The sequence below is a fragment of the Tubulanus polymorphus genome, chromosome 2 (assembly GCF_964204645.1).
Source record: "Tubulanus polymorphus chromosome 2, tnTubPoly1.2, whole genome shotgun sequence".
NCBI classification, from domain to species: domain Eukaryota; kingdom Metazoa; phylum Nemertea; class Palaeonemertea; order Tubulaniformes; family Tubulanidae; genus Tubulanus; species Tubulanus polymorphus.
This window is the reverse complement of record NC_134026.1, coordinates 920,212-942,500: the sequence shown is the minus strand read 5'-3', so window position 1 is coordinate 942,500 and position 22,289 is coordinate 920,212. Positions and strand designations below refer to the sequence as shown.

The 22,289-nt window shown below is 37.1% G+C and overlaps 1 protein-coding gene across 1 annotated transcript; it reads left to right on the top strand.

The window, feature by feature from the left end:
• The first annotated feature begins 491 nt into the window (after positions 1 to 491).
• LOC141899566 (ATPase MORC2-like) lies at positions 492 to 21,569 on the top strand. Its single transcript, XM_074785939.1, has 26 exons — positions 492 to 791; positions 1,249 to 1,406; positions 1,592 to 1,685; positions 1,783 to 1,891; positions 2,095 to 2,169; positions 2,348 to 2,568; positions 3,639 to 3,847; positions 3,939 to 4,021; positions 4,101 to 4,186; positions 4,270 to 4,410; positions 4,848 to 5,002; positions 5,124 to 5,148; positions 5,255 to 5,358; positions 5,449 to 5,554; positions 5,851 to 5,944; positions 6,028 to 6,147; positions 6,484 to 6,780; positions 7,058 to 7,150; positions 7,249 to 7,371; positions 7,630 to 7,681; positions 7,776 to 7,815; positions 10,396 to 10,485; positions 17,236 to 17,397; positions 17,849 to 17,981; positions 18,477 to 18,593; positions 21,429 to 21,569. The coding sequence occupies exons 1-26, from the start codon at positions 733 to 735 to the stop codon at positions 21,513 to 21,515; spliced, it is 3,033 nt and encodes a 1,010-aa protein (XP_074642040.1). The 5' UTR covers positions 492 to 732; the 3' UTR covers positions 21,516 to 21,569.
• Positions 21,570 to 22,289: the final 720 nt, after the last annotated feature.

The window sequence follows — 22,289 nt, the reverse complement described above, 5'->3', positions numbered from 1 at the left end:
ATATCTTTCAATATTCACCCAAAACCCTATATTTCCCACTTTCGATTACTTCAATAAATAGGAATGATTTAACTAACCATTGAAAATTTCATACATGAAGAAGGAATTGAATATATCGTTGGAAAAATGAAAATCTATTTTTCCAGATTTCTTTAAATCGTCGTTACACATTAGCGTCTGGGCTAAAAATCGAGACTAACAAGAGGCAAATACATTATAATGTAGCGGTTTTTCCATGTTTATCAAACATATTGCCGGATAAAACAAACATATATACCAAATCGGTGTAGTTTTACCTACAAGAAAATCGGAATCATCGATAAATTTCCTGTAGATCAGCTCACAAGTCTGGTTTAGTGTCACCATCAAATCAATTCGATCCAGCAAATTAATAATTGATCCTAGTCCTGGACACTGGATTATTTCCAACACTACTACATGAATTCGCTATTTCCAGACCCTTTATACATCACGCAGCCATAAGCCTATTATTAACCTATGTTTATGTGTTTTAGACTATATATAGCGGAGCGTAGTAGGCCTAGTAAAACCTGCGTTAAAAAAGACTGATTAATTCAAAACTTACTGAATTATCCAATTGCCATTGTTGTTGTGAGGAACTGTTGTTCGCAATTATTGGATCATGATGTCCTGAATTATCCGCGAATCACTAGGAGGAAGCAAGAGTCAATCATCCAAAACATTCAGATAATTAATCAGATTGAGATAAAAATGTCGTACTCAACTTTAAGCAGAGCTCAGCTGAGCTTTGATTATCTACATACTAACTCGTAAGTAAAAAATCCTGTCCTCGTTATTATTTGATTTTAATTTTGCCACGTGCCCACTACATTATTAAGAACATGCCTAGCATTCAGACTAGTCCATTCTAAATTGGTCCAGTCCAGTACATTTTTAATGAACAGATTAATTAAGATCGATCTCATTTTGAATTCTAGAACGCACCATTTTCAGTGTATGAATAGAAATTTTGCTCTAATTGCCTGACAATCACAGTTTTGTGTCTGGACCAGATAAGAGCAGATTTAAAAATATTTGTGAGTGCACAGCATTAATTTGGCCCATTCCAGGTACAGACCAAATTAAATGGACTAACCAGCAATAGTGGGGACATGGCATTTTATTATCGCTTAGCTATTTTTGGTGCCCTATATGTTTATTCATTGATGATGTGAATATGACTGATTATTTGAGTAAGTTAATTGAATTTTGTTTTTTGTTTTTAAGAACGACTCATGAGTTTCTGTTCGGCGCACTAGCGGAATTGGTCGATAATTCAAGGGATGCGTACGCGACGAAATGTGAAATATACACGGAGGATCACGAGGATTTGAGAGGTGGATATACGCTGAACTTCCTCGACGACGGAGAAGGAATGACTCCAGGTATTTTAAAATCCCGGATCCAGTCGCGATAACGCATTTAAAATTAGTTCATTTACGATGATTCAACTCTATAACTTAAAGTAGACCAACCCATTGTTGACCCTTCCTTACCCCTAGACCGGTTATAGAACATACCCTTAACCCTTCTGTGCATTGTACATGTACATTGCTTTTATTATTTACAGATGAAACCGTTGATATCGTCAACTTTGGAAAATCAAGCAAAAAAACTGGAATGGACTCGCAGTTAATTGGAATGTACGGAAATGGCCTTAAGTCGTAAGTATTCGATTTCTATTTATTCCTTAGATTCGCAGTCAATTTCCTTGATAAAAATTGCCGCTAGATTTTGAGAATTTTCTTTTTAAATTTTCAGAGGTTCGATGAGAATCGGCAATGATTTCATTCTGTTTACGAAGAAAGAAGAATCTTTAAGTTGTTTGTTCTTGTCGAGGACTTTTCACGAAGATCAGGGAATTGATGAGGTAACACATCTCAACACTAAAATACGTATATATTAGAATAGTTATCTGAGGTTATATACCGTAGATACAAACTTATGAAAAAATCCTGCTTTTGTATAAAAATGAAATTGCATGATTTATTGTATTATTGCAGATGTTATTTTCGTGCTGTTGATTTAGATCTGAATTATAATCTCTTTTTAACTGATGATTTGTTGTTTTAGGTTATTGTTCCTATACCTTCATTTTACGTCGAATCCCGGCAACCGATTGTAAAAGGTCCAAACGCACATGAAAAGGTAGGCTTAAAATTGGAGAAAAATGCACAATTACGAAGACATTTCATTTCAAATGCTATTCGAGCGATTTTCATTTTCATAGATTAACCTGGTAACTCTTAATGTTTTTTCTTTGATAATAAGTTCTTTTATTTCTGTCCGATTTTTATCGCTGAATATCTTCTTGTTTTTATTCCAGTACGCGAAAGAGATGGAAATTATATATAAATATTCCCCGTATAAAAACGAGGATGAATTTTTCGCGCAGTTCAACAAAATAAAAGGCAAATCGGGAACATTAGTGACAATATTTAATATGAAACTGTTAGATTCTGGTCAACCAGAATTGGATATAAAAAGCGTTCCTACGGATATTCTATTGGCTAATCCACTAGTTGGAGAGTTTGACTCGGATGAAGGGTAGGTTAATTGATTTATTGAATAGAACGACCACCACACTCACACTCAAACCCACTATCTACAAATTAAAAGAATTTTAAAACCAAGTATTTATTTATTCGAACAATCTAAAATATATAAAATACATGACGTTTCGATCTCACCCTAGAGATCATCGTCTTGATTTTAGAATTCTTTTTTATCTTATTGATTTATTGAAATTTCAAGTGTCCAATAATCCAGAGAGGTTTATATACTAATTGAACCCGCAATTATAAACGAATTGTTTATTTAGATTCGATATTATAAATCTCTTGAAATGTTGCGTCTAAATAAACAATTATTCTATATTGTGGCTTTTACAAACATTGATTCATGATTTATGATCTGTATCTTTATTTCCCTACAGCGTTGATAATGTGTATGTAGACTATAATATTATCTGTTATATTCCGTAAATCCTGTTGAATTGAATTTTGTGACTAGTTCAATTTCTATATCGTTCCTTGTCTTAGTATTTAATTTTTCACGCTAATTTTTTACAAATAGTTTATGAAAATTTTTCATTTATTTTTTGTCTCGATGGTTGTAATTCGATAGATAGATTTATCGATTGCTATGAATCAAATCTTCTCAAAATGTAATATTTTGATGTATACAATTTTCATATGACGGCGACAGTTTGTAAAATATCTTCTACTTATTTAATGATAGTGTTAATGATAGTGTTCATTAAGGTACCTTAATTCAGTTTATCTTAAATAATTTGGAAGTTTTGATGGAACTGGGCCCTGTCCAGTATATTCTGTTTTCTAATTCACGGATGTCATTGATGTAAAGCTTATTACAGGGTTCAAATCGATGCAAACAATTGTGAACAAATAGATACCTGCTAAAAAATCTGTTAAAATGATGAAAATGCTTAGAAAATTGTAGAAATAATGTGTGTGTTGAAATGCGAAAAATCCTGGTATTTTTTTTGAAAAAATGTGAAAATTCCACCAGAGCTCATCAATCTGACCCTGTGTTAGAAATAAAGCTAGCTAGGTTTCCCCTTCGTTTCATTCATTTATTCTAATTGAATATTTCAGACTGGTTCCTGAACGTAAATCATTCAGAGCTTATACATCAATGTTATACGTCGATCCGAGGATGAAACTCTATATACAAGGCAAAAAAGTTCGCACGCAGCGATTAGCGAATTGCCTCTATAAACCTAGGTTGTATAAATTTGCGTCTAGTCGGTTTAAAGCCAGGTCAGAAAATGATGCGGCTAAAGCTAAAGATGAGGCCAGAATTGGTGAGTCTGTTGTTATAAAAGTTGCACATTTCTAGACTTGTTATATCTCTACAGAAATTCATGTAGCTTTGTGTTTTATTTTCGTTTTTAGCTGAAAATAAGGCCAGAGAAGCAGAAAGTAAATCTAGGAATTTATCGCAAAAATGTCTGTCGGGAGGAACTAAAGAACAAAGAGTAAGTTGGGTCTTGAAGTTTTCATCTTTAGTACCGCTTTCTCACTGTATTTCAAATGAATGTTCATTGTATTTATAAGGCTGACCTTCGGAACGCCCAAACAACATCGGCTGAATTGAGGAGAGAGGCTAATCTAAAGAAACAATTAGCTGAACGCAAAAACCGGTAAGAATTCTAACGTTGAAATTATAAATTCTTGCTTCTTTTACATTCGAATAATAGATATAATGTTTGGTATCTATTTTCAGAGCGTTAAAGGAACCGAAAACATTGAATTTGATATTTGGTATAAATATAGACAACAGACGACAGGACGGAGTGTTCGTTTATAACTGTAGTCGAATGATTAAAATGTATCAGAAAGTCGGACCTCAAGCAGACGGCGGTGTGTAAGTATATCTTATATATTCATAAACAGGTAACACCTGAGAGAAAGAGGTATATGAAAATTTGGGCTTCAAAAGTTGTGAGTTCAGAGTTAACACAAGATAAAATCAGTTCATTTTCAATGAGTCAAATGTGAACTCGGTACTTAAGAACTGGGTCCTAATACCGAAGGAGCAGAGCAATTTCAATTGTTTCGATAGCATTTCATTCAACTCTAACCAACTTTTGAGCAACTTAAACCCAGGGCCCAGTTTCACAAAAGGGATTAAGTTAAATCGATTTAAGAGTTAAACCTTTTTGTGAAGCTGGGGCCTGAACTATATTCAGTTTTAACTATACTTTAAAATCAGTCAGTAAAATCATTACTACAAGTAATATATTCATTTATCCTGTAATATTTCAGCTTTGATTGATGGAAATGATGTATTATATGTTGTAGGTTTTGTAGCGGAGTTGTAGGTGTCGTCGATGTGCCGTATCTTGTACTGGAACCAACGCACAATAAACAAGATTTCGCAGACGCAAAAGAATTTCGACATTTAATGCGAGCAATGGGTGAACACATGGTGCAATATTGGAAGGATGTTGGTATCGGTGTGTAGTGTTTACAATAATCCAGAAAGTGAAAACATTCTAGATATTTCAAATTCATGTATTCGACTGTAATTATGATTTCATGATACAATTACGCTAAGATTTTCATTTTGTTTTTCAGTCCAACAAGGAGTAACGAAGTTTTGGTGAGAACATGTAACGCTGTCGATAGATTCTATAATTATTTCTCGTTGAATTGATAGAGATTTGATGTGATCTGTGATTAATGTTTCAAAATTGATCGATTTTCAGGGAGAACTTCGGCTACGTCAGCGCCAATTGGAAAGATCCCCCTTCGCAGGATCCAAAATTCTTACGAAAACGAGCAACACAAGTGAATATTACTCTACAATGCGGTAAGTTTATCCGAATTTGATCTTTTCGAGGATGAAACCGAATGCTTTTTACGACTGGTTGAATTAACGATGTGGTTTTATGAATTTCAGATGAATGTCTCAAATGGCGTATATTACCATTCTCGTCTAACAATGTCGGTCGCGAATTTCCAGAACATTGGATCTGTTCGATGAATCCTGATCCTGCACATAATAAGTACGTATCAAAACGATATATGTTAAAACTGGTATGATACCAGTTTTTACCAGGTAGCAAAGCTGTTTCCTGGTATAAACGAGAAAACCATCGTCAGCAACTTTGATAGATTTCGAGAAATCTGCTCTCGGAAAATTAATCAAAACAATATACACTTCACATGTCTATTCATAAACATGATAAGTTGCTCTCTACAGCATGAACTCATCTACGTAATGTGATAATAGATAGGCATCTCCGGTTATAATTCTATGACTTGAAATCAATGAAATGAATTCCTTTCTCTTGTTTGTCAGATGTTCAACTGCGGAACAAAAAATGAATATCCAAGAAGGTGTGCTGAAAAAGGAAATCAAAACGGCCGAACAAAAAGCTAAGGATTTAGAAGACGTACATAAAATGATTATTTCAAGAAATGAATATGAAATCTATTCGTACGTTCGTTTTACTGCTATTTTTGTTCGCTTTTTCAGAAAATAAAACGAAGCCAAGATGAACTTGAGAAAGTGAAGAAAACGAAGACAGTGATGTCTTCACGTGATTTATACCGATCTGATTCATCGCAGTCAGAAACTGGACAAACCACTGGCAAGGTATAGAGAATTCATGGAAGCATATCTGTAGTCTGGTTTAGCGGCATATATGCCTGATCATTATTATCATCAAAATATCAACAAAATTTAGCGATTCTATGACTAGTATTTGAAACTAGTTTCTATGCTTTATAAGAACTCAGCTGCTGCCGAAAATATCGGAATTCCATCAAAATGAGGATAATTTCTTGTTCACTTTCAATTGAACTACCATTTTCAAAGTCAAATTACTCTAGTTTTTGGTAAAAAAGACTACAATAAGAGAAACCAGGTCTACAGGTTTAACTTTTCATGTTTTGAACACCGGTAATTATTTCATTATCATATTTATTTCAGTCGTTTTTGTCATCGCCGCCTCCTCAAAGATCTCGTCGTACTCAGCCGCCGGATTCACCGTCTCCTCCTCCTCCATCGAGACGGAGTTTCACACGAGCTCCGTCGCCCGTTCGATCGTCGTCTGCGCGTAACTCGACGTCGCGGTCCGCTCCTACAACAACGCCCTCTGTCCATAATAATAAATCTTCCACGTTGTCGTCGAAAAGACAGCAAGAAGTGAAGAAACTAGCGGCGACATCTAGCGGTAGAAAACGGTCTCCTTCACCTCCACCACCGCCAGCTAGATCGAAAACAAGAGTAAGTTGATCTCACGCCGTAGTAATTCATTGAGAGAAACCGACAATTTAGATCATATACTGGGTACACACGCTGAGAAGGGTTTTGACAAAATGCACAATTTTATCAGTGTTAGGCTTAATTCTAGACCAAGGGCCAGTTGCACAGTCATGTCTGATTTATAACTAGTCTAAGACCATCTAAGTTGCTACTTCAGACCAGTCTTACGATTGAAGAACACTTTTGGACCGGAGTCAAGTCGATTCGTCCTATAACAATCGGTCGATTTTATTTTCAGCCTGCCGTAACAAAAGCAGCTGCAGCACCGTCTTCACGAGTCGGGTCGACTAGGAGAAATACTGATTCAATCGACGAACCTAAGAAAAAAACAGTAAGCGTTTATCTTTCTCCTTAACTTAGAAAATTCTATTTTAAACTGGGTTTAAGTTGGATTCGTGAGATCGATGATTTTGATGTGAATATTTTCAGCCATTAGTAACGAAGGCTGCTGCGTCTCCCTCGGCGACAACCAGTAAGAGAAAAATATCTACGACATCTGAGGTGAATTCCGATATAGACGAACCTCCGACAAAAAAATCAGGGAAAAAAGAGGTACGAATAAATATTAATCCGCCCTCAGTTTCTCTCATGAATATCAGAGGCTGGGGGGGGGGTGAGATTGATGTAAATATAGTGAGAAAATGTGTGAAATTTTATGAAATGAACTTTGTTTGCAGAAAATCTTGATGTGCTTTTCCGCAGAATTTCTTTCTGATTTCCCCTTAGGAACATATATACATTTGTGCGTGTATCTTTTGATAGTTCTTCTGAAATATTCTTCCAAATTACTGATTATCCATTGTTTTTTAGGAGGCAGATTCTATTGTAAATGGAAACTTAGATCAACCTATTTCTGATGATGGTAAATATAAAACAATATTCACTACATCGATCTTTTTAACCATTCACTCTTTGTTTATTGCACGATATTCAAGAATTTCACTGTGTTTTTTCAGAAATCGGACAAATTGTGAAAGCCAAATTGCAAGACCAGTGGTGAGTGTTTTTAGTTCGACTAGATGCTGCTGCCACCTGTAGCACTAAACTAGTACTTCTCAGATCTCGGCACAGCGATCGTTTCTCATGAATTAGTATTTTAATTCTATTGTCGCATTAGATTATGATAATCATACATTTTGATACAAATGTGATGTAGTGTGGAATCTTGTTAATACGAATCTCGTGGGTGAAAGTGAAATTGTCGAGTATTAAACGAGCTTTGTATTGATTTATATAGATATCTATAGCTGGGACATGCTGGAAATCATCGTGATTGGGTTTCATCTTAAACAGAATCATATTAACGAGGTTCAACTGTATTTATATTAGAAAAAATTGGCATATTCTCTCTGAAATATGTTTGAAAACTGAGGAACTCGTCAATTGTGATTCATCAAACATACACTGCTGATAACACAGTCTTGAGTTTACAAAACAATGTTCTTTTGTTTTGTTTTATCTTGCTTAACATCCATGTGGTTTGAATCTTGGTTTTCCGAGACTAAACCCTATTGGATTGTTCATAAATGCATTTAGATGGCCTTCTATGTTGCCGCATAAACCTAGACCAAATAGAACAATGAAATTTCCAGATGAATTTGACGTTAAAGTCAAAATTGATTAACTTTCAATAATATTTCATCTCTTGAATGTGAAACCGGATTCTGATCCTTGAACTATAAATACAGATGAACGTGTGATCATTAGTTCTATGATTTTATGACGCTAGTATTCGTTCCGAGCCGAGCGAGCTAGTATTCGTTCCGAGCCGAGCGAGCGCTATTTCGTACTATGAATATTGCGTCAGTAGTTCTGAATGTCTGAAGTGTTTCTTTACACAAATGCGTCAACGTTTTGCTGTCGGCTCATTTCGAGCGTATGTTGTGGTTATTTTCACATCGCATGCCAACTGACACTTTATCCGTCACCCCGAACTGAGAAAACATGCTTCGAATCACCTCTCCGAATGATCATCATCTCAGCGCCGCCGCCACCGCCGCCGGCACCACCGCCGCCGATTATATGGAAATTTGGACAGTTTTGTCAGCAGCGCGAGATCACATTATAATTTTGCGAGCTGCAGGAATCGTCCCATCACATTCATATCATTCTTTGTCGGATAAGAAGTTATTTTGAAGATTCGTCTATTTTCAAATGCTCTTACCGCTAAATCTGTGTCCCTAAACCTGTTGTAGCCAATTACCGAAGGTATTTCGGTAACAGCTGCTGGCCCTAAAAAAGAATCTGCAACAAAATTTACAAATTTTGATTTACCCTAATCTCTGAGTAGGATAGCCATAGCTGTAGATATGAGTACTACGACTCTCTAGTAATCAGGTTGGCTATAGAACTAAGCTTGTCTTAGATTCAGGTCTTCATTCTAAGCTATGACTTTACGACACTGCTCCCGGTGGACCCAGTTCCATTGTTCACAGTTTCATTATTAATGCTTACAGTAATGATAATACTTATAATAATAATGATGATAATGATAGTAAATGAAATTTATAAAGGCCTAGCAAAATTTCCATGCAAGCAAAGTTTAAATGCGCTTCTACGGGGTATCAGTCTTCGTTAACTCAGGCCCCTGTTGTTTTAGTATTACGAGATCTACTGATGTTGTTCATATACGTATCATTTATTCACTGATGCTACTTCATTACATTCTCCGCGATCATATCTCGAAATGGCTCATAGCGATCATTTGTCATGAGTTGGTCGATGCATAAAATGCCGTTATTTCATGGGCCGGTTTACGTCTCTGCGGATTCATAAACCGACTTGTCATTAGCACCCTCGCATCTCTCTCCGTGTCTCATCAATATTGTATGGGTTTTTCACACGTTACTGGCTCCGACGCTGCTGCCGCCGCGTCGTGCTGGGAGGAGATACCTCTCGCACCCTCGCGGGGATACCTCACGAAGAGATGCGAATGTTAACGACTATTCCGCTAGATAATCACGCCGCGAATACTTGTTCTTCCTCAGATTACTTCATCACCGATTTATGTTGAAAAAGTAATCATTATAATAGATTAAACAGGGTTCGTTCTAGGCCTGGAAATCCTGGAAATTATTTGGAAATTAGAAATTATTTTTTCACAGCTTGGGAAAGTCGTGAAATTTAGAAATCTGGTATTTTCGTTTTTTTAGTACCAAAGGCTTAGTAGTTATTAACTTTGATTTCTGCCTGCAGGTGTTTAAGCTCGTACCTCATTTGAGATTTGAACATCACCCTAGAAAAGTTATGGAAAATCAAGGAATAGTATAAACCCTGATAAAGTATATTTGTAATTAGTACCGGGTATAGATACATCAATATTGCATCGAATTAGAAATAGGATTGATCCATTGATGATAACTTTCTTCATTTTTTCTGTCCTGTACTTTTCGTATTTATCAGATTAGGTATTCATGCATATCATAGATATTTTGCTGGTTTCACAATTGATGATATGATAAATGGTTGACTTTAACCGATTTCAGCAAAACAAATCTTTTCTGATCCGCTATCTTCTTGTTTTTGCACAAATTTTCACTTATTTGACAAAATGTTTGAATTATGTTTGAATTTCAGGTATTCCGGGGTGGTCGTCAAAGTCAACGAGAAAAACGGCAAATTGAAAGTAAAATTCGACGAAAATCCAAAAGACAAATACGATAAATGGTAAGCAGTTGATTTGATATTTTACCTATTAGATCTAGGAATTGTATTGCTCCTGAAAATCCTGGGAAAGTTGTTAGAAATTAGTAGTTAATTTTTCAACCAAGTCTTAGAAGACTTGGAAAAGCGATTAGATTTTAAGTGTGAACCTGTGAAAAAGCTTAAGGAATTTCAGATATGAAGTCGGGATAATTTATTCTCGTGGTTTTTGTACTGCCTTGAAAACTCTAATTCACGATGACCCGATGAAACGTCATTTACTTTTCCTCATTTAGTAGCTTTGGAAATTTTGATATTTGTCCCTGGAAATGAAAAATGGTAGGAACCGTGACGAACAATTTCTTACGCAGTTCTTATTTTCTACCGAGTTGCTTAATGAACTTATAAAGTGTTTAAGTCTGGTTCGATGATTTAGTGTGGAAGTGTGGATGTAAGTTCCACTGAATCGAGGTCTATAACTAATAGAGCGTGGATAATAACAGGTCGTTCTGTTCACTCTGTAGGATATTAGATCTAACGGGAAGAAACATGAAACGTGACGACGATTCTTACAAAAAAGACGAGTAATTAAACGTCTTAAAGAACGAGTGGAAATTAACATTCTATTATTTGAATACAACGGTTAACACGTAACGGCAGACGCTTTTATTATATGTTTGTCACCTGTTTTACACGACGGGTGAATCCCGATGACTCCGGATGACTCTCGGCTGGAGTTGTTTAATGAAGTAAACACCTTCGTGCGACTCCGGCTTATTTCCGGCGCTATTCAAATTGGAAATGATACGGATGTGAAGTTGATGTCGGTTCAGAGACACCGAGTCTCTCCCTCGATCTCTCCCTCGATCTCTCTTTCGGTCTGTCGTCTTATAAACCTGATTGTTTCTGCACTGGTTTAACTGTTCGTCGCTCAAATATGATCTACTTTTTTTCATGAACTTTTCATCATTATCCGTAAAGAATGTACCCCAAATTATCAAGTCTACTCTATGGAAATATGGACAGGGTGGACACTGACAGGGTGGACACTGACAGGGTGGACACTGACAGGGTGGTCACTGACAGGGTGGACACTGACAGGGTGGACACTGACAGGGTGGACACTGACGTGGTCTGGTATATGATATTTATATGAATTATCAAGGTGCAACTTCTGAAGCGCTGTTTACCTGTTTTCAAATGCGGTATTCTAACTTACTATGCATAAGTTGTTCATGTAAAGCGTGAAGATAGATTGTGACAACGCACATTAACGCTGAACTCATATAATTCTTACATCACATTTCAGTATATCTCGCGTTAGTTAATTTACTTTAAGCACCAACTCTGACAAATCAGGTGACGAACTAGTTCACATTCATAGCCGTTCTCTTCTATCGGATTTCAATAATTATTCTCTCTTCTCTAATTTCTGTATCAGAATTCAAATCAGCCTTTTTGATTCTTTATATTTCTCGTAAATTTTGATGTATTCCTGGATGACGAAAAGTCTCGAAGGTTCTTTAAGTTGGTTCGATAAACACTGATCAGATCTGTTTTAACTTGTGTCAAATGAGTCCCACACTTTCAGATTGAGACCACAAACTAACAGCCGTCGTGGGTGGAGCCTTTTAAGTTTATGCTTAAGTTTATGTTTAAGTTAAACATCAGAAATGAGAAATTTCTTGTATGCGTCTGGATTGTTCTATTTCAGTTTTCATCATTCCAACAAATAATCGAGTACCTTTGGGATACAGCTAATATCAAACCCTGTAAATTCAAGTGTTTTCATTTCCATATACTTCAGGAATGTTGCATCGGAGTGAGGCATCGGAGTGAGGCATCGGAGTGAGGCATCGGAGCGAGGCATCGGACTAGATTTATGGTTAGATCCTCCTCTCGGTGTCTATTTTTCTGTATAGTTGTTGTATTACAGTTGATTAACTTCCGACAACAAAACATAAGCCACAGTTAATCGTAGTTCTTTCATCCGTTTCAACTGTGTTTATTCTGTTAAAAGGCTTCACACTCGCCGTCGTCGGTCGTGAAGAATTAGATGATTATTCTTTGTCCACGTTCCATGTTTTAGACTTTTACGTCGAATTCACAAAATTCTTTAAAAATCATTTCAGACGGTTTTTTCTTATCAAATTCGAAATCAAATTGCATTTTAGATCGAGGACGTAACATGTTATTTAGTCGACTTCGCGTCTATTTTGATGAAAGCTTTGGTTTAAAGAATGAATTTGCGGAGTTTTAGAATGTTTTTTTCTGTATCGCTCGAGGGCGTCGTCTGCGTGTTACTAAACATGAACATTCTGGTAACCAACGTCTTGTATCATTGTCAACATTTCGATCTTATCGATAAGAATCTCGTGATACCGCCAGTCACTCGACGTCGTCGGGCCAATTGAAAACTCGTAAAGTCAAAGCAGCCGGACTCATATCTGGATTAACGATCTTCGGCCGAATAATAGGCAGATCATTTACGAGCCATATGCAGCAGAATTTCTGAACAAACCGTGGTTTTTTTCGGGGATGATTTGAATTTCTGTTTTCGAAGCGAAAGAAGTTTGTTTTAAAAACAGAATTAACCGCGATGCCGGCGACTGAGCAGATTTATTTCCGAGTGATTTTAGCCGATGGCGCCGTCAGTGATATTGGTGCGTTATGCAAATCGCGCATCTGAAAAAAGGTTTCGACGATTTTGAAATTTTTCAAAAAATATAGAGACGTCATTTGAGACGTCACAGGAGAGTAATAGAGCTACAATTTAAAGATGACACTGAATACATGTGATCGGTCCATCTGGGAATAAAACGACAAAACGCTGTTTATATTAACTTCATAATAGCGTTTCATTTAAACTGAAACTGAAATTACCGTGTCACCCGAGGCTGCGGCTATCAAACACACCCACTTATCCAGATGCCGAGTGATTGCTACACGAGGCTGTCCGAATGGTCGATCTTTTGTTTTTAATGTCTCGAATTCAGCGCTCGAGACATTGATATCGCGCACACGCACGCGCGCATGCTCCGATAAAAATTTAGAAAGATAATTTTGCGCGAAGATGCCGAAGAAGATTGCTAGGTTTCGATGTAGTCGAGTACTTCGGTTCCATTAAGTGAACTGCGTAGTTAGAGTCACTGGGGAGAGTTTCACTTTTGTAGATTTTAGAGTCGCGCACGTTACTTTCCTCTTATAATTATTAGTTCGGCGGATGATATGTTTAGTAATGGTTACCTGTAACTAACCCCCATTCATCTTGTGTCTTAGTTTGCAATTTTAATCGTTCAAATTGTAGACATCTTATTCTCAATTTTATATTCCTAAATTGGCAATAAATCTTTCGTAAATTTCTCAGATCTGGTTTATTGAAAAGTGATTTAGTAAATTTAAGAGTTTCCTTGTCTTTGTCGTATCAACTCACAGATTTTATTACTCTTATTTGCTAAGCATTTTGTTAAATTTTCATGGCTAAATTTGTACACATGTTCACCGATTAATTTCGTTATGGTCGCCATTTGAATTGAAGAAATGAAATTTGATTTAGTTGTGTCATTACATTAGATCCCACTTGATTACATCTGTTTTCAATATAAGTGGACACAGCCTTTTCTGAAGAGAGGAGTTGAAACTATTCCTCAAAGCTCTTTAAAACCTCCTGTGCTTGAATTGAACAATGATTATGAACAGGAAGTTAAACTCATCAATGAGCTTCACTTGTGTTTAACCTCTTCACTATCTTCCTGCAGGTTTTTCATGTAATTCTTTTGTCGCGGTGTCATATAGAAAGCTTCAACGCTTCACGTTTTTGTTGGAGGAGAGAAAAACCCGGAATGTTTTAGAATTTGATGCCACAGTTAGATACCTTAATGCAGGGGATCTGTCGGCTCCCAAAAATTATCACCAAAAACGTCGGATCAGGCCCGAGTCGAATTTGGCCCAGTCCAAATCGTCCCTGTGTAATCACAGCTAATGTTCAGTACCCCAAGTATTCCAAGGGGAATATATTTTTGATTAGAAACTTACCGTAAATCTTAAGTAAACTGGGATAAACCGATATCGACAACTAAGGATCTTGTATCCAGAGAAGATTCTAATGTATTTCTATCAAGTCTGATGATAAGGTTTTGGTGTATATTGACATTTATCGTATTTCAATGTTGTTTCTTTTCTTTTTGCTGCTATTCACTCTGAGCCCGAGAGTACGAGTCTTGTCGTGAATGAGAAGTTTTTAACTCAATTATAGGATTAATTTCTTGTTTTTTGACCCGGAATTGATGACGATATCGTCGGATCAAAGTTGACCACCCGTCCTCGAATATTCTCATTATTACTTCAATTAACGGTGTATTTGCCGTGCGTTCTCAGCAGGTTCTCTTCTAATCGTGTGTTGTATTTGTGAGGATCGAATGCTGTGAGGATTGTCAGCCTGCTATTGCTCCGAGGGGTCAAAGTTGTCACGCGACGTATAAAAGTCGATGTCGCGTACGGCTCTTCCGGAATTCAAGAAGATCAAAGTAAAATGTGATATGTTTAACTCGTCGTGGGCTGAAGTTGACACTGCGAGTATTTGTGAAATGTCACCAGTCAGATGTATGTAAGGGTTTATCACAATAGTTCTGACTCAGTAATTGGTATCATTTCACTGTATGTAATTAAAGGGATGAAGAGTGAGGAGTCCCTTCCTTGTTGCAGCTCCTCTATAATTTCTTAATGCAGGGTGGCTGCTAACCTGGAAATAAGGGAAGGGACTTTTCTGTTCTGGGAATTTTGTAAAGACGCTAAAAATCAGTTTAAAATCAGGAAAATTTGTTGAGATTTATATTTGTATCAATGTATGTTTTACGTATTTGACTGTGTAAGACAAGTGAGTCACTTTCGGAACCAATTTTGTACTGCCCAATTTGACCTGGATTGTTACTATCACGTTGCATGCGGTGGTTCCTCCTTGATTTTATTACTGCTTTATTCAGTTTAAAAAAATCAAATCCCTCGAACGACTGAATGCCATTCGAGGTATTATTAGCCGGTTGAAATTTTCATTTTTGATCTTATGTTAGAAAAGGCCACAGAGAAACTGAACACATGCAGTTGAGGATGATTAGAGTCTCGGTGAATTATCGGAAATTACTTTTCAAAATAGAATTAGATAACGATTAATAGTGATTGATCAATGTCGTCCTGTATGGGTATTGAGTAAAGGTCATCGCGGGCTGTAATTGAATCAACTCTGTCAATAGAATCATGTATTTATTACATCACTGTAGTTCTGATCATAGCTCGGGGAATCGTGATCTATGTTCGTCCATCTGTGCTCTCCGATGACAACGGTTCCGGGGAATATTGACTCGTAGTGCGTTTAATGAAATAATGACCAGTCTTCAAAATCTATTCTATTCATTTACATGGAATGCAGTCGAATTACTCGCATGTTTTATGCATGTCATTCGGGCTTTTATTAAAAGTATCGTTGGCTGTGATATATCCGTGTATTAATTGTGGTTTCTGACGGTTTTATGCGTTACGGTTTAACAGTTTATTTCCATTAGTAAGACCTGCAATTACGAGCTTGAAAATGTCTCATCACGATCTAAGCCGCATTCACACTAACGCCAAAAATTGGAATGGGCTAAATTTAGAACGTTCTAGATAATGTAGTTTGAATGTGTTCTCTAGATTCTGAAGGACAACGATTTATGGATCAATGCGGTCCCATAACAAACCATCAACTTGACAATTTATCACTAGTCCATCATTCCATCGGTAAATGAGGAAAACCATTGTATCAATGATAAACTGTGGTTTAGCCGATATATGTTTTTGTATGGACATAGATTGGATCTCATCAACAATTCTACTAGACCAGTAAAATATCATCATGCATAGTCTAGACTGTCAAAAAAATCTTATTTGTGGCCCCTCTAATTATGCGCAACTCGAAGGCTTGGCTAAGAAAAAATTAAACAGACAGGCAGGCAGACAGGCAGGCAGGCAGGCTCGATTCTCGTCAGAGAATCAGTGTGTGTTTTTGGCTATTGAAAGTTTTGACGTGTGTTTGTTCAGACCTGGTATAAATTACCGGTATTAATGTATGGCCCGCGGGCACGCGTAATATAGCCTCCTACTAGTGCAGCAGATGTGTGATGGTAGCACCGTAATTTCCAACTATTAGTCGATGTTTCAACATATGCCCATTCTACCTGTAACGGGGGCACGCGAGCGAGCGAGTTTCTACAACGAAGATAAATGTGTCTTTTTTTGTCGTGGAGTTGATTTTTAGCGGCTTCTGTCCAGTGTTTTGAAGTGGTTAACTGCAATATCAGAGCAAGTCCCTGAAGCAATTTATCTTTTGTACCGATAGACATTTTTTTGAGAAGTGGAATCGACATTGTTGTGGTTTTTCTGATCGAATTTTCTGAATTTTGAAATGGAAGTAAAATTAAAATCTCAATTTTGTAAATACTTATTTCAAGCAATAGAGGTAGAAATTCGCCGTGAATTAATACTAGAGGTTTAGATCCAGGGGTGATGAACTTCTCACATCCTAAAAGGACATTTTGATGTCCAAGAGACCATATTAACACTGATGGATAATGAAACCATTCACAACAGCTGTTCTAGAATTCAGAATTTTTGATTAATTTATTGATGTTTTAAAACTTGTCATTTTTTTTTTCGCAGTGGGTTTTACACTCAACACTTATTTAAAAATGTTTTATGAAGTCTAAATGCACATTTTACATCGATGAAAGTTTTTATTCGTAGGTTCGATCGAGAAAGTAAAGATTTGAAGATAACCGGTGAGAAGAAACTAACTGAGAAATCACTCGTAGAATCGACTTCATCTTCGGCAGCAGAAATAACAGAAACTCCATCATCATCATCTACATCTAATACTCATCACGATGAAATAGCTGATGGATACAGGTATGTTTGAATCAACTATTTATATTACATTTCTACCAGATACATTCATAGGATTTTAGTTCATATTCTATGTATTTTTCTTTGTAACTTGCCTTGTATCTAATTGATGAGTTTGTCAAATAAACTAGTTCTACCTATTACTGGCTAACTTCATCGTGTTGAAGATTTTTGCCAGGCACGACTTTTGTAGTTAAATCAGTGAGTCGACCCGGCACTGATATGTGTCCTACCTGTAGGATTCGAACCCACAATTTCTCGGTTATGAGTCAAACTCCATATCCACCATGCCACAGGACAGGACTAAACTTAACTAAACTAAACCAATCAAGGTGCCCAAAAACATAGCAAATAGAAGCATGAAGGGAAACCAGTAATTCCAATACAATCAGCGCGGTATATTTTCACCACTTATAAAACCACTTCATCCTGCTGCTATGTTATGATATTTCAGGACGTGTTTACGATATTTTCTGCCTCCCGAATGGACGATGGAGAAAGAAATGATTTCCGGTCTCAGTTTACAAGAACTCGCTCAGTTTCCGCTGGATGATTTCTTCGATCATTATGAAAAAGGTCTCAGAAAGGTAGGAGAAATTATTGGACATTTCATCCCTGACGGTTTTCTAACCTCCCTCAAAACCTGAGACCTGACTGTGACTGCTATCTAAGAGTAGTTTCTAATCTTTTTTAAAGCTTTTTAATTCTCCTGAAAATATCAAAATACTCTCAAAATCAGAGAAATTTATTGTACATATTTTATGAAACTTCTATTTTTGATGTCAAATTACTCTAATCTGGTTTACAAAGCGCTATTAGAGACACCATTTGAGGCAAGTTTGATGAGTGTGGGGAGAGGATAGGAGAGAACTATCAGAAAACTAATGGGACCAGTAAAACCAGACTTGAATTACAAACCTGCAATTCAAAGTAAAACTGATGGAATATTTTGACTCAAATGCTATGAACCAACTGAATTAAACAGAATGAAACCGTGATGAGACCTGCAGCGTTTGAATGACCTGTCACAGCCACGTCTCTAATACAATCTCCTTGATTCTGTTGTTGTTTTTTCTCTCCAGTTGGTCAGTAATTTCCAAGCGGAAGCTTTAACCAAGAAAAAAGAATCTGATCAAGCAAAAGATAAACTATCGCAACTTCGAAAACTGATCGCGAAATTGCTGAAAACTATCAACGAAGTGAGTACAAAAAACCGTTTGACGTATTTTTTCCATTTCGTAGACACCAGTTTTTTTTTCGGGAGTAGAAATATCTACAGTACAATTTGTAAATGTATCTCATTGTAAAATGAGTCGAGCTTCAGGGAATAAACACTGTCCATTAGAACGATGAAACATGTATTTTCGCAGTAGTCATCGCGCTGCCCCAGCTGGCTAATTTAACACGCCCGGGCACGACTAGCTGAGCCTGCGTTCCGTTGTTTTAACGCCGTTTATGTGCGGCCGAACTCGCGAGCCGGCACATAAAACTGATTTTCTCCGGGTTTGGCGCGCTAGAAACATGTTCACCGCTCATTTACAGCTCGGTCCACACATTGTCGACTGAGCTGCAGCTGAGCTCCATTTCACCCGCGAAAACTTGCATCGTTTCCATCAAATCGCGACACGTTAAGGTCATAGATGTTGTTTATTCACCGAGGATTATTCGGTCGTCTATCCCGCGCGGTATCGATGAATTAACACCTCGAGCCCCTTCGTCGTTCGTGATGACGCTCATACTCGCCGAAAAATGAACGTTACATCGAAGGTGTTAGCTCATCTCGACGACGCAGCGTTCCTATTGGTGCTTTTCAATTACGACGTCGACTGGGGAATCGTAGACAATCTTTTACGAGACGTCGAAAACATCGCAGTCATTACTGATGACTCCGTTACGGTCTCCATAGATTCCATAGATTTTGGCGAAAAATTTGTAATGCAAAATTCACCTCGTATAATTCCGACGAGGGAAATAACAAACGCCAGCCGCATTTAAATACCGAATCATTTATTTTCTAATTATTTGAAACCGGGCTCGTCGTCGCTAAACGTTCGCCGTTTCGGGCGACGGTTCACGCCGGTTCTGATGAAACTTGGCACCAAATTTTAATGGGTTTTTCGCGAAGTACTTGTGAAGTTATTTCGCGCTTTTCGCTACGAAACGCTCGCGCGTGAAGTAGCTAGAAATTTGCATCTTACTAGGGCGAAATTCGTCAAAATTAAAATGCTAATTTAGGGAAATCTATTGAGAATCCCACAATAACAACGGAAAAATGATATTAAGTCCGAAAATGTTTCCTTAAGCAAATGGTTTATTCATCATTCCGACTATATCCTTATAGTCATATTCCTGAAGAAGACTATTAAGATAAAGTCGAAACGTTGAATAAACTATTAGCTCAAGGAATACAGTATTCCTGAAGAAGACTATTAGGATATAGTCGAAACGTTGAATGAATACTAGTTCAAGGAAACATTATTATTATTATTATTTCGTTATTATTGTGTGATTCTCTATAGATATCTCATCATCAAATAGTAACGTTCACTAAAAATTGTTGCTAAAAACGTTGCTTTTGACTTCATATACAGTCTATAGAATGTTGAAATTCATTGTGGTAATTGCGAGATGGATAGAATAATTGCCGTTTCACTTTTCAAGTATCGCTTTATTACATTAGTGGCGTTTAGCGATATTAAACACTTATAAATCGAATGAACAGATGCTGCTGTTACAGACAATTTGCCACCTTTCTCCGAAACCATAATAGAGAACAACATAATATCATGAAATATCGAGTAATTTGATGTCGTTTTCGACCGTGAAAAATCACGGCTTTCATGTTTTTCATTCACAAAGTGGCCGTCCACAATGAGCTAGAGACACGCCCCGAGAGAGTTGGACCCTGACGACGTGTCGGTTGATATTTCAAATTGTGAATCATGGCCTGATTAAACAGGTTCGGTCGACCATTTAGGAAACCGTTAATCTAATCGTAACTTTTTTAATGGCTCATCTTCGAATAACTAGATCTGAATTATAATTTCATATATTTGCTGATTTAGGATCAGTCTGGATTCAATCGACCTTATTCCAAGGCACCCGTGATTTGCGAGTAAAAAATTGTTAAGTCTAATTCGATGACTAGTCGCAGATTTCTCAATTTACATAGTTAGAGAATCTATGGCGACAATGTTTACATCAAAACAACTTAGATAATTCCGTTTTAATGGACAGTTAACTTGTATGAATTGCGACCTCAAGTTTATCCTGAAGCGATCGCGGTGTCTATAATACTGTTTAACTCGTTACACCGAAGGAGCTGTTGACAGTTAAATCTTATGAGATGTATCGATATCGCGGACAATTAGGTGACAAGTGGTGCATCTTGAAAACTCTTAGCAGATTTCATGTCACTGTTACAGTGTAGGTTTGTGATTGATGTAGACGGTCGCACGAGTGCCGGCTGCGTTATGCCGGACGGTCGCATCGCGTTGCCTCGGGTCAGCACCCGGGTCCTGTTCTATCAGAACTGTTTAAAAACGACGACCATTTTCTACTATTATTATCTTGTCAAATGAGCTGCTTTGTTTGAAGATTGCGGATCGAGGACAATGGTTTATACCTGATGAAGGTGTCAGAACAGGTGGATTTTACCAGCAGTGCTTCATGTCTGATTTCCATTTCGAAACTTGAACAGTGTTTGTGATGCCCGCATGAAAAACTGATTATCCGAAAGTATGGCACTGGATAGAGTCATGGTTATACTGACTATGAATTAACCCCATGGGAATTCACAAATTTGTCCAGTATTTTCATGACTCTTCGCGAATTACTCGTTAGTCCGCGATTCAAAAATGTTGATGTTTCTTGAATTAATATGGAAGTCTTTTTCTGAAGGACTAGGACTGTATTAGTACACTATCGAATATCTAGTTTTCCTGATCAGTTGATAGTTGGTCCCTGATAGGAACCTAAGCCACGCCCAAGATTACTATAGTACCTGTAATATATGAAATGTGTTTTTTTTGTAGGATTTCGATATCGATCCAGAATCTGACTCGGAGCAAGTCGACGAATTATTGGAGGCTTGTGTAAAGCAAGCGTTACAGCAGGAATAATGTGAACTAAATGTGCAGGATTCATTGCTGCCACCAGATATATGTATATATATATATATATATATATATATATATATACGTGCATTTATAACACAGTCAGTGATGTTGCAATATACGAAGGCTGCAAATAATCACAATAAACGCTGATCTATGAGAGAGTTCCTGTCCGTTACCGCATAGAACAGTTCTTCATAATGCGGCAAAATTTGGCGCAGGCCAACTGCTCCGACTGGTGTCTGTTTGATACAGGCTAAATTTGGCCCAATCAAAAGTGTTTGAGTGCAGGACAAATTAATACACATACAAATGTTAAATGTTCTGGAAGTGACTTACCATTACAGCATTTTGATAATGGCAATGAGTGATTTACGTGTGAACACGCTTTTATATTAGCCACACACCAAATCTTACTCAGGTCTGGTTCAGGCCTGTTTAAACCAGGCCAAATCGTCTCACGCGTGATCGCGACTATAGTTAGAATTGATACATCGAGTGAAAAATGTGTCGTTCTTTTCAAATATATAATCATTCACTGAAACAAAATCCAATAACAGCGAATAATAAGTTAGAAAACCACTCAAATGACGAGTCCATGACTGAACTTGATGCCACAAAATTGTTTAAACATTTCAAACAGCTATAATGCATGCCGGTTCTCTGACTTGGAGATCATTAGTATTTACAATTTCTGTGCGTGTCGACTCCAGTCCTCGATCAAATTGATTTGCTGTAGCTTCTTCGTAATAATCATCAACATCGTGGTGAAAATTATGA